The sequence below is a fragment of the Salmo trutta genome, unplaced genomic scaffold, assembly GCF_901001165.1.
Source record: "Salmo trutta unplaced genomic scaffold, fSalTru1.1, whole genome shotgun sequence".
Taxonomy (NCBI): domain Eukaryota; kingdom Metazoa; phylum Chordata; class Actinopteri; order Salmoniformes; family Salmonidae; genus Salmo; species Salmo trutta.
In genome coordinates, this window is record NW_021823172.1 from 1 (window position 1) to 13554 (window position 13554).

The following is a 13554-nucleotide window of genomic DNA, read 5'->3' on the forward strand; positions in this document are numbered from 1 at the left end:
AATGATTCAATTCAAATGGAAAATGTATTTGCTCATTGCTCATCAATCTACAGAGAGGGAGGTTTACACAGTAACGAGGGTGTTCACAAAGGGGTGTAGATGGGCCTTGGGATGAGAGATGTGTACCTGACCTGACCTGGGAGATGTGTACCTAACCTGACCTGGGAGATGTGTACCTAACCTGACCTGGGAGATGTGTACCTAACCTGACCTGGGAGATGTGTACCTAACCTGACCTGGGAGATGTGTACCTAACCTGACCTGGGAGATGTGTACCTAACCTGACCTGAGAGATGTGTACCTAACCTGACCTGGGAGATGTGTACCTAACCTGACCTGGGAGATGTGTACCTGACCTGACAGATGTGTACCTGACCTGAGAGATGTGTACCTAACCTGACCTGGGAGATGTGTACCTGACCTGACCTGAGAGATGTGTACCTGGCCTGAGAGATGTGTACCTAACCTGGACTGAGAGATGTGTACCTAACCTGACCTGGGAGATGTGTACCTAACCTGACCTGGGAGATGTGTACCTAACCTGACCTGGGAGATGCGTACCTGACCTGACCTGGGAGATGTGTACCTAACCTGGGAGATGTGTACCTAACCTGACCTGGGAGATGTGTACCTAACCTGACCTGAGAGATGTGTACCTAACCTGACCTGGGAGATATGTACCTGACCTGGGAGATGTGTACCTGACCTGAGAGATGTGTACCTAACCTGACCTGGGAGATGTGTACCTGACCTGACCTGGGAGATGTGTACCTGACCTGGGAGATGTGTACCTAACCTGACCTGGGAGATGTGTACCTGACCTGGGAGATGTGTACCTAACCGGGACTAAGAGATGTGTACCTAACCTGACCTGGGAGATGTGTACCTAACCTGGACTGAGAGATGTGTACCTAACCTGACCTGGGAGATGTGTACCTAACCTGACCTGGGAGATGTGTACCTGACCTGACCTGGGAGATGTGTACCTGACCTGGGAGATGTGTACCTAACCTGGACTGAGAGATGTGTACCTAACCTGACCTGGGAGATGTGTACCTAACCTGGACTGAGAGATGTGTATCTAACCTGACCTGGGAGATGTGTACCTAACCTGACCTGGGAGATGTGTACCTAACCTGACCTGAGAGATGTGTACCTAACCTGACCTGGGAGATGTGTACCTAACCTGGACTGAGAGATGTGTACCTAACCTGACCTGGGAGATGTGTACCTAACCTGACCTGGGAGATGTGTACCTAATCTGACCTGGGAGATGTGTACCTAACCTGGACTGAGAGATGTGTACCTAACCTGACCACCGACTGTAGCAGAACATAGGATGTAATTGGAGATGTTGGTGGCTAGAAAACCATGGGAGACTGGTAGGGACTATCTGATAGACTCAGTCCTAGAAATATCAGTGAACCACGGGAGACTGGTAGGGACTATCTGATACAGTCAGTTCTAGATATATCAGTGAACCATGGGAGACTGGTAGTAAATGTAAGTCTCCAGCTTCAGCGATTATTGCAATTCGTTCCAGTCACTGGCAGCAGAGAACTGGAAGGAAAAGTGGCCAAAGGAGGTGTTGGCTTTGGGGATGACCAGTGAGATATACCTGCTAGAGCGTGTGCTACTGGTGAGTGTTGATATCATGACCAGTGAACTGAGATAAGGCGGAGCTTTACCTAGCATAGACTTATAGATGACCTGGAGCCAGTGGGTCTGGCGACGAATATGTAGCGAGAGCCAGCCGACTAGAGCATACAGGTCGCAGTGGTGGGTGGTATAAGGTGATTTGGTAACAAAATGGATGGCACTGTGATAGACTACATCCAATTTGCTGAGTAGAGTATTGGAAGCTATTTTGTAGATGACATCGCCGAAGTCGAGGATCGGTAGGATAGTCAGTTTTACAAGGGTAAGTTTGGCGGCATGAGTGAAGGAGGCTTTGCTGCGAAATAGGAAGCCAATTCTAGATTTGATTTTGGATTGGAGATGTTTGATGGAAAGTTTACAGTCTCGCCAGACACCTGGGTATTTGTAGTTGTCCACGTATTCTAGGTCAGAACCGTCCAGAGTAGTGATGCTAGTCGGGCGGGCGGGTGCGGGCAGCGAACGGTTGAAAAGCATGCATTTGGTTTTACTAGCGTTTAAGAGCAGTTGGAGGCCACGGAAGGAGTGTTGTATGGCATTGAAGCTAGAAGTTAATGGTTACATGGTTGCGGTCACTGATAAGGTTGGATAGCTGTGGATTAGTGAGGAATGTGGGCCGAGGTCAGGTCACTGATAAGGGTGGATAGCTGTGAATTAGTGAGGAATGTGGGCCGAGGTCAGGTCACTGATAAGGTTGGATAGCTGTGGATTAGTGAGGAATGTGGGCCGAGGTCAGGTCACTGATAAGGGTGGATAGCTGTGGATTAGTGAGGAATGTGGGCCGAGGTCAGGTCACTGATAAGGTTGGATAGCTGTGGATTAGTGAGGAATGTGGGCCGAGGTCAGGTCACTGATAAGGTTGGATAGCTGTGGATTAGTGAGGAATGTGGGCCCGAGGTCAGGTCACTGATAAGGGTGGATAGCTGTGGATTAGTGAGGAATGTGGGCCGAGGTCAGGTCACTGATAAGGTTGGATAGCTGTGGATTAGTGAGGAATGTGGGCCGAGGTCAGGTCACTGATAAGGTTGGATAGCTGTGGATTAGTGAGGAATGTGGGCCGAGGTCAGGTCAGATGATAAGGTTGGATAGCTGTGGATTAGTGAGGAATGTGGGCCGAGGTCAGGTCACTGATAAGGGTGGATAGCTGTGGATTAGTGAGGAATGTGGGCCGAGGTCAGGTCACTGATAAGGTTGGATAGCTGGTGGATTAGTGAGGAATGTGGGCCGAGGTCAGGTCACTGATAAGGTTGGATAGCTGTGGATTAGTGAGGAATGTGGGCCGAGGTCAGGTCACTGATAAGGGTGGATAGCTGTGGATTAGTGAGGAATGTGGGCCGAGGTCAGGTCACTGATAAGGGTGGATAGCTGTGGATTAGTGAGGAATGTGGGCCGAGGTCAGGTCACTGATAAGGTTGGATAGCTGTGGATTAGTGAGGAATGTGGGCCGAGGTCAGGTCACTGATAAGGTTGGATAGCTGTGGATTAGTGAGGAAATGTGGGCCGAGGTCAGGTCACTGATAAGGGTGGATAGCTTGTGGATTAGTGAGGAATGTGGGCCGAGGTCAGGTCACTGATAAGGTTGGATAGCTGTGGATTAGTGAGGAATGTGGGCCGAGGTCAGGTCACTGATAAGGTTGGATAGCTGTGGATTAGTGAGGAATGTGGGGCCCGAGGTCAGGTCAGATGATAAGGTTGGATAGCTGTGGATTAGTGAGGAATGTGGGCCGAGGTCAGGTCACTGATAAGGGTGGATAGCTGTGGATTAGTGAGGAATGTGGGCCGAGGTCAGGTCAGATGATAAGGTTGGATAGCTGTGGATTAGTGAGGAATGTGGGCCGAGGTCAGGTCACTGATAAGGTTGGATAGCTGTGGATTAGTGAGGAATGTGGCCGAGGTCAGGTCATTGATAAGGTTGGATAGCTGTGGATTAGTGAGGAATGTGGGCCGAGGTCAGGTCACTGATAAGGTTGGATAGCTGTGGATTAGTGAGGAATGTGGGCCGAGGTCAGGTCACTGATAAGGTTGGATAGCTGTGGATTAGTGAGGAATGTGGGCCGAGGTCAGGTCAGATGATAAGGTTGGATAGCTGTGGATTAGTGAGGAATGTGGGCCGAGGTCAGGTCAGATGATAAGGTTGGATAGCTGTGGATTAGTGAGGAATGTGGGCCGAGGTCAGGTCAGATGATAAGGTTGGATAGCTGTGGATTAGTGAGGAATGTGGGCCGAGGTCAGGTCAGATGAAGGGAGAAGGAACAGTTTTATTAAACACGTCACTTGACTTCCTGCCTAGCAACATAGATGTAGTGTTTAGAGGTGCAAGCAGGAGACTCTGTCTGAAGGAGGGTATAAATACTGGTGCTGCTGGAAACTTTGTCTTGTGCAGCTGTTTGACCCAGTGGGTGAATACATTTGGTTTGAGCTTTGACTAGTTGTCTATTAGTTGTTCACTCTGTTTATCAGAACCTAACAAAGCATAAGTGCATTCAAGACTGTGTGCTTTGTATTTTCGTGTGTGCCTATGTTTGCATGCGTCTGTGCTTGAACATATGTCCGTGAGTCTCTCTCTCTCTCTCTCGCTCTGTGTCTGTGTGTGTGTGTGTGTGTGTCTGTGTGTGTGTGTGTGTGTGTGTGTGTGTGTGTGTGTGTGTGTGTGTGTGTGTGTGTGTGTGTGTGTGTGTGTGTGTGTACCATTAGGGGAATAGACTCGGAGGTTGATGGGAACAGCAGAGATTCCCTTATTGGACCCAGTGATGCGATCAGTCTCGGCCTCAATCTCCAAACGCACCTCATCAAAGTCCACAAACTTACGACCTTTACAATGAAGGAACTCAGCATACTCTGTTATTAAGGACAGAAGGATGGAGGGATAGAGAGAGAGAGAGAGAGAGAGAGAGAGAGAGAGAGAGAGAGAGAGAGAGAGAGAGAGAGAGATAGATAGATAGAGAGAAGAGGTTCAAGGGAGAGAGAAAACATCTGTAAGTCACCACAAAAACGAAGCATGTCATGACTTGTTTGTGAGAGACTTCAGAAAGTATTCACACAACTTGACTTTTTCCACATTTTGTTGTGTTACAACTTGAATTGAAAATGGATTAAATTCAGACTGTGTTACTGGCCTACACACAATACCCCAGAATGTCAAATTTGAGTTATGTTTTTAGAAGTTTTGACAAATTAATTAAAAATGAAAAGCTGAAATGTCTTGAGTCAATAAGTATTCAACCCCTGTGTTATGGGCAGTCTAAATACGTTCAGGAGTAGAAATGTGTTAACAAGTCTCATAATGAGTTGTATGGACTCACTCTGTGTGCAATAATAGTGTTTGACATGATTTTTGAATGACTATCTCATCTCTGTACCCCACACATACAATTATCTGTAAGTTCCCTCAGTCGAGCAGTGAACCTGGTTCAAACTGCTTTCCAACAGACACTGGGAGACAAATTCACCTTTCAGCAGGACAATAACCTAAAACACAAGGCCAAATATACACTGGAGTTACTTACCAAGACGACATTAAATGTTCCTGTCTGGCCTATTTACAGTTTTGACTTAAATCAACTTGAAAATCTCTGGCAAGACTTGAAAATGGCTGTCTAGCAATGGTCAACAACCAACTTGACAGACCTGGATTATTATGGAAGCTATTTTGGTCAAGATGGGGGATTTTTAGACAAGGTCCATTCTAGAGTACTAAGGTGATTTTTAGACAGTATCCATTCTAGAGTTCTAAGGTGATTTTTAGACAGGGTCCATTCTAGAGTTCTAAGGTGATTTTTATACAGGGTCCATTCTAGAGTTCTAAGGTGATTTTTAGACAGGGTCCATTCTAGAGTTCTAAGGTGATTTTTAGACAGTATCCATTCTAGAGTTCTAAGGTGATTTTTAGACAGGGTCCATTCTAGAGTTCTAAGGTGATTTTTATACAGGGTCCATTCTAGAGTTCTAAGGTGATTTTTAGACAGGGTCCATTCTAGAGTTCTAAGGTGATTTTTAGACAGGGTCCATTCTAGAGTTCTAAGGTGATTTTTAGACAGGGTCCATTCTAGAGTTCTAAGGTGATTTTTAGACAGGGTCCATTCTACAGTTCTAAGGTGATTTTTAGACAGGGTCCATTCTACAGTTCTAAGGTGATTTTTAGACAGGGTCCATTCTACAGTTCTAAGGTGATTTTTAGACAGGGTCCATTCTAGAGTTCTAAGGTGATTTTTAGACAGGGTCCATTCTAGAGTTCTAAGGTGATTTTTAGGGTCCATTCTAGAGTTCTAAGGTGATTTTTAGGGTCCATTCTAGAGTTCTAAGGTGATTTTTAGACAGGGTCCATTCTAGAGTTCTAAGGTGATTTTTAGGGTCCATTCTAGAGTTCTAAGGTGATTTTTAGACAGGGTCCATTCTACAGTTCTAAGGTGATTTTTAGACAGGGTCCATTCTAGAGTTCTAAGGTGATTTTTAGGGGTCCATTCTAGAGTTCTAAGGTGATTTTTAGACAGGGTCCATTCTACAGTTCTAAGGTGATTTTTAGGGTCCATTCTAGAGTTCTAAGGTGATTTTTAGACAGGGTCCATTCTAGAGTTCTAAGGTGATTTTTAGGGTCCATTCTAGAGTTCTAAGGTGATTTTTAGACAGGGTCCATTCTAGAGTTCTAAGGTGATTTTTAGGGTCCATTCTAGAGTTCTAAGGTGATTTTTAAGACAGGGTCCATTCTACAGTTCTAAGGTGATTTTTAGACAGGGTCCATTCTAGAGTTCTAAGGTGATTTTTAGGGTCCATTCTAGAGTTCTAAGGTGATTTTTAGACAGGGTCCATTCTACAGTTCTAAGGTGATTTTTAGGGTCCATTCTAGAGTTCTAAGGTGATTTTTAGACAGGGTCCATTCTACAGTTCTAAGGTGATTTTTAGACAGGGTCCATTCTAGAGTTCTAAGGTGATTTTTAGGGTCCATTCTAGAGTTCTAAGGTGATTTTTAGACAGGGTCCATTCTAGAGTTCTAAGGTGATTTTTAGGGTCCATTCTAGAGTTCTAAGGTGATTTTTAGACAGGATCCATTCTAGAGTTCTAAGGTGATTTTTAGGGTCCATTCTAGAGTTCTAAGGTGATTTTTAGACAGGGTCCATTCTAGAGTTCTAAGGTGATTTTTAGACAGGGTCCATTCTAGAGTTCTAAGGTGATTTTTAGGGTCCATTCTAGAGTTCTAAGGTGATTTTTAGACAGGGTCCATTCTAGAGTCATTCTATGGTGAGATCAGTTTTCTACACTTCTCCCTCATTCTCCTTTACTGATACTTTATCATAACATGTCTTCATGTGTCTTCGTCTGTGTGTGAGTGTGCTTGTTTGTGTGCTTGTGTATGTGTGTGTGTGTGTGTGTGTGTGTGTGTGTGTGTGTGTGTGTGTGTGTGTGTGTGTGTGAGAGAGTGAGCGTGCATTCCTGTGTGTGTGTGTGAGTGTGCTTGTTTGTGTGCTTGTGTATGTGTGTGTGTGTGAGTGTGTGAGTGTGTGAGTGAGTGAGTGAGTGAGTGAGTGAGTGAGTGAGTGAGTGAGTGAGTGTTTCCACCTGCTTGGTTGTTGACCAGTTGAAGGACGAGAGGTCTGCGGGTCACAATACCAGAGCCTCGGGGCAGAAAGTCCCTTGAAGAAACACAGATTATTTAACACAGACACACACACACATACACACACACACAGTGAGGTCACTCAATGATTTCCATAACATGTTCACTGTTAATAATTGTTCATCACACTCTTAGCATTTCTTTTCTATGTAGAACCTAAAAGGGTTATTCAGCTGTCCCCAGAGGAGAACCCTTTGAATAACCTATTTTGGTTCCAGATAGAACCCTTTTCGTTCCAGGTAGAACCCTCTTGGGTTCCATGTAGGACCCTTTCCAAAAAGGGTTTTCCTACGGGGACAGCCGAAGAACCCTTTTGGAACCCTTTGTTCTAAGAGTGGCACTATCATCAATACGTCACGCCAACAAAGCTAATTGAAATTGAATTGAGAGAGATGGAAAAACAGTGAGAGAAAAGAGAGAGAGATACAGGGAGAGATACAGGGAGAGATACAGGGAGAGATACAGGGAGAGATACAGGGAGAGATACAGGGAGAGATACAGGGAGAGAACGAGAGGGGAGAGAGAGAGATACAGGGAGAGATACAGGGAGAGAACGAGAGGGGAGAGAGAGAGATACAGGGAGAGATACAGGGAGAGAACGAGAGGGGAGAGAGAGAGATACAGGGAGAGATACAGGGAGAGAACGAGAGGGGAGAGAGAGAGATACAGGGAGAGATACAGGGAGAGAACGAGAGGGGGAGATAAAGGGAGAGATACAGGGAGAGAACGAGAGGGAGAGAGAGAGATACAGGGAGAGAACGAGAGGGAGAGAGAGAGACACAGGGAGAGAACGAGAGGGAGAGAGAGAGAGATACAGGGAGAGATACAGGGAGAGAACGAGAGGGGGAGATTGAGGGAGAGAGATAAAGGGAAAGAGAGAGACCGAGAGAGATAGAAATAGGTCATTTGACTCTCGATACGATGGAAATCAAATCATTTGCATCAACCCAGGGCCCTGAAAGCGTGTGTGTGTGTGTGTGTGTGTGTGTGTGTGTGTGTGTGTGTGTGTGTGTGTGTGTGTGTGTGTGTGTGTGTGTGTGTGTGTGTGTGTGTTAAATCCAGGACAGTAAGGGGGAGGGGCAGACGGACAGTCAAGTTTCTCCCAACCAACCACTATTGCACATACACACACACACACACACACACACACACACACACACACACACACACACACACACACACACACACACACACACATACAGTATTTTAGGGCTGACCCCAATTAGTTGACTGGTCGATTGTGTGGTCGTTAGGCAAGAATGTTTTAGTCGAGCAGTAACAAATACATATATATTTGCGCCCATCTCAGGGCACTAATCCATTGCGGAGGCCTGGACTAAAAGCCTATTTATACTTGATCCGAAAATATGGAGGATGTGACGCAATTGCGGAGCCTCCAGAGGCCAAACGGCGCTCCCTACCGCATCGCCATGCGCCTCCCAAATGTTGTACCAATGCAGAGGGCTCTGTACAGCTCTGCATTGACATGATTGGTTGACGGTAGGTGGTGGGGGCGGGTACATCCTGGAGAAAACACAAACTCACTTCCTTGACAACAGCTCTGCACTGCTCTGCCAAGTGCAAGAAGCATGAATTCCCTGGCTTCTCCTGAGGCCGTATCACCATAAATGCTCCATGGCCAATGCAGAAGTCAGATTGACCATGCAGCGCCCAGATGCACAATGTACTTCTCTCTGCAGAATGCGCTCTCTCCCGTCAATTTGTGAACATTGTTTCATAACTTCATTGTGTGAATTGTTTGCGTCTGATTGTTAGTGTCTATCAATTCCCCATTATATATATATTTCACCAATAGTACATTTACTGTTAATTGCTATCACTTCTAATCTACAATGCTTGTTACTTTGGTTACGGTCATTTCTGTTAATGTATTCAATATACATTTTTTTATCAGGAGACTTTCTACCTGCAGGCTGCAATGTTTATATTTGTTGGCTTTATGTAGGCTATCTTTACATAGTTGACAATGGCAATATAAGTTACTTTTTAGGTTTGTATCATTTTCATTTAGATTTGGATAGAATGTTGATTAACCACATGACAATGATTTAGAGATATGAAGACGTTATTACAAATGAAATGAAACCATAACTGGCCACAGATCGGTAGAAATGGTAAGATAAATTGGTATTCCACATGAGAAAGGTGGCAACTTCAGGAGAGTAAAGTCAGAATCTGGGAAAGGTGGAAACTTCAGGAGAGTAAAGTCAGAATCTGGGAAAGGTGGAAACTTCAGGAGAGTAAAGTCAGAATCTGGGAAAGGTGGAAACTTCAGGAGAGTAAAGTCAGAATCTGGGAAAGGTGAAACTTCAGGAGAGTAAAGTCAGAATCTGGGAAAGGTGGAAACTTCAGGAGAGTAAAGTCAGAATCTGGGAAAGGTGGAAACTTCAGGAGAGTAAAGTCAGAATCTGGAAAGGTGGAAACTTCAGGAGAGTAAAGTCAGAATCTGGGAAGGTGGAAACTTCAGGAGAGTAAAGTCAGAATCTGGGAAAGGTGGAAACTTCAGGAGAGTAAAGTCAGAATCTAGGGAAAGGTGGAAAACTTCAGGAGAGTAAAGTCAGAATCTGGGAAAGTGGAAACTTCAGGAGAGTAAAGTCCGAATCTGGGAAAGGTGGAAACTTCAGGAGAGTAAAGTCCGAATCTGGGAAAGGTGGAAACTTCAGGAGAGTAAAGTCAGAATCTGGGAAAGGTGGTAGGAAACTTCAGGAGAGTAAAGTCCAGAATCTGGGAAAGGTGGAAAACTTCAGGAGAGTAAAGTCAGAATCTGGTAAGGTGGAAACTTCAGGAGAGTAAAGTGTCAGAATCTGGGAAAGGTGGAAACTTCAGGAGAGTAAAGTGTCAGAATCTGGAAAGGTGGAAACTTCAGGAGAGTAAAGTGTCAGAATCTGGGAAAGGTGGAAACTTCAGGAGAGTAAAGTGTCAGAATCTGGGAAGGTGGAAACTTCAGGAGAGTAAAGTGTCAGAATCTGGGAAAGGTGGAAACTTCAGGAGAGTAAAGTGTCAGAATCTGGGAAAGGTGGAAACTTCAGGAGAGTAAAGTGTCAGAATCTGGGAAAGGTGGAAACTTCAGGAGAGTAAAGTGTCAGAATCTGGGAAAGGTGGAAACTTCAGGAGAGTAAAGTGTCATAATCTGGGAAAGGTGTTAACTTCAGGAGAGTAAAGTGTCATAATCTGGGAAAGGTGGCAACTTCAGGAGAGTAAAGTCATAATCTGGGAAAGGTGGAAACTTCAGGAGAGTAAAGTCAGAATCTGGGAAAGGTGGAAACTTCAGGAGAGTAAAGTCCGAATCTGGGAAAGGTGGAAACTTCAGGAGAGTAAAGTCAGAATCTGGGAAAGGTGGAAACTTCAGGAGAGTAAGTCAGAATCTGGGAAAGGTGGCAACTTCAGGAGAGTAAAGTCAGAATCTGGGAAAGGTGGAAACTTCAGGAGAGTAAAGTCAGAATCTGGGAAAGGTGGCAACTTCAGGAGAGTAAAGTCCGAATCTGGGAAAGGTGGAAACTTCAGGAGAGTAAGTCAGAATCTGGGAAAGGTGGAAACTTCAGGAGAGTAAAGTCAGAATCTGGGAAAGGTGGAAACTTCAGGAGAGTAAAGTCCGAATCTGGGAAAGGTGGAAACTTCAGGAGAGTAAAGTCAGAATCTGGGAAAGGTGGAAACTTCAGGAGAGTAAAGTCCGAATCTGGGAAAGGTGGAAACTTCAGGAGAGTAAAGTCAGAATCTGGGAAAGGTGGAAACTTCAGGAGAGTAAAGTCAGAATCTGGGAAAGGTGGAAACTTCAGGAGAGTAAAGTCAGAATCTGGGAAAGGTGGAAACTTCAGGAGAGTAAAGTCAGAATCTGGGAAAGGTGGCAACTTCAGGAGAGTAAAGTCAGAATCTGGGAAAGGTGGCAACTTCAGGAGAGTAAAGTCAGAATCTGGGAAAGGTGGCAACTTCAGGAGAGTAAAGTCAGAATCTGGGAAAGGTGGAAACTTCAGGAGAGTAAAGTCAGAATCTGGAAGGTGAACTAGAGTAAGTCAGAATCTGTGGAAAGGTGGAAACTTCAGGAGAGTAAAGTCAGAAATCTGGGAAAGGTGGAAACTTCAGGAGAGTAAAGTCAGAATCTGGGAAAGGTGGAAACTTCAGGAGAGTAAAGTCAGAATCTGGGAAAGGTGGAAACTTCAGGAGAGTAAAGTCAGAATCTGGGAAAGGTGGAAACTTCAGGAGAGTAAAGTCAGAATCTGGGAAAGGTGGCAACTTCAGGAGAGTAAAGTCAGAATCTGGGAAAGGTGGAAACTTCAGGAGAGTAAAGTCAGAATCTGGGAAAGGTGGAAACTTCAGGAGAGTAAAGTCAGAATCTGGGAAAGGTGGCAACTTCAGGAGAGTAAAGTCAGAATCTGGGAAAGGTGGAAACTTCAGGAGAGTAAAGTCAGAATCTGGGAAAGGTGGAAACTTCAGGAGAGTAAAGTCAGAATCTGGGAAAGGTGGAAACTTCAGGAGAGTAAAGTCAGAATCTGGGAAAGGTGGAAACTTCAGGAGAGTAAAGTGTCAGAATCTGGGAAAGGTGGAAACTTCAGGAGAGTAAAGTGTCAGAATCTGGGAAAGGTGGCAACTTCAGGAGAGTAAAGTGTCAGAATCTGGGAAAGGTGGAAACTTCAGGAGAGTAAAGTCAGAATCTGGGAAAGGTGGAAACTTCAGGAGAGTAAAGTCAGAATCTGGGAAAGGTGGCAACTTCAGGAGAGTAAAGTCAGAATCTGGGAAAGGTGGCAACTTCAGGAGAGTAAAGTCAGAATCTGGGAAAGGTGGAAACTTCAGGAGAGTAAAGTCAGAATCTGGGAAAGGTGGAAACTTCAGGAGATTAAGTCAGAATCTGGGAAAGGTGGAAACTTCAGGAGAGTAAAGTCAGAATCTGGGAAAGGTGGAAACTTCAGGAGAGTAAAGTCAGAATCTGGGAAAGCCAGCAGGAGCTGGAGGAGAATAGACAACTTTCAGGCGACCAAGATAGTCGGGGACAGCCCTAACACACACACACACACACACACACACACACACACACACACACACACACACACACACACACACACACACACACACACACACACACACACATACACACATACATACATACGTGGGGGGTACTCCCCACATAGGTACTCCCTTTAAGAGTGTGCTCCTAATCTCAGCTCGTTACCGGTATAAAAGACACCTGGGAGCCAGAAATCTTTCTGATTGAGAGGGGGTCAAATACTTATTTCCCTCATTAAAATGCAAATCAATTTATAACATTTTTGACATGCATTTTTCTGGATTTTTTTGTTGTTATTCTGTCTCTCACTGTTCAAATAAACCTAAAGCCCCAAAGCTCCGCCAGCATGCATCCAACCCTTCACTTTATATAGGTTGACTATCCACCGAAGTCGTACATATATGTGTATAGACTTCTATACTCAACCCATAACCCGTTACCCAGCTCTGGTCCAGAGCGTTAGTGCGTGTTCCCTCTTTCACTCATAAATGTATGAACGCGTAATAACGCCAAGGACCAGAGCTAACCATTACTACTCACCTTCCAACGAAATTCTCCAGAACGGAGCTTTTCCCGGCGCTCTGCCCTCCGACCACGGCGATTTGTGGCAGGTCCAGGTTGCAGCTCTGGCCGATGCAGCTGAAAGCGTCCTGGAGCTTGTTGATGAGGGGAATAAGGTCTTCCATACCCCGGTTCCCCATGGCTGCTCTTCTCTCCGGCGGGCTCAACTCAGCCTTCTCGAAGAGACAGGGAGGGAGAGAGAGAGTCCGAGAGAGAGATGGGTCGGATCTTTGCGTTCTCACTTGCGAACTGGAGTTTCCTTTCACGGAAAAAGCGTAAAAGTCAAGTGGACTGTTAAAACATGATTGCTGTCAGATTTGGGTTAGGCTCAGTAACTAGATTCTAAATAACGGGGTGTAGCCCTATTGACGCGCTATTTATTTGACGCGCTATTTAAATGAATAGAAAAGACGGAATCGAAAACTACAGTGATAAAACTTCAGTCAGTCATCATCCGGTCAGGCGACACGCAGACTCTGCTCCAGACCGTGGCTCCGCCTGTCATCCACTTTTACACCTCTTCTCATTGGTCATCATGGTGTCTGTCAACGTATAGGAGGTGCCTACTGTATGATTGGTTTTCGTGCGTTGTGAAAATGGACGTCAGACACGCCTCCGTGGACCCGGCAGTCCTGCTATTGGCCGCATAGGGTGTCAATCAAATACCCATCTCTCCGCCCCTTCTCAAAAGTTTAGTGTCTTTCTC

General features: G+C 45.3%; 1 protein-coding gene across 1 annotated transcript; it reads right to left on the bottom strand.

The window, feature by feature from the left end:
* Positions 1 to 4344: 4344 nt before the first annotated feature.
* Positions 4345 to 13322, bottom strand: LOC115189511 (dynamin-1; the record flags this gene model as incomplete). Its single annotated transcript, XM_029748122.1, is given in 3 exon segments — positions 4345 to 4494; positions 7210 to 7283; positions 12828 to 13322. Coding segments are annotated over 3 exon segments (385 nt in total), but the record flags the coding sequence as incomplete, so codon positions are not given.
* Between the last annotated feature and the right edge of the window lie 232 nt (positions 13323 to 13554).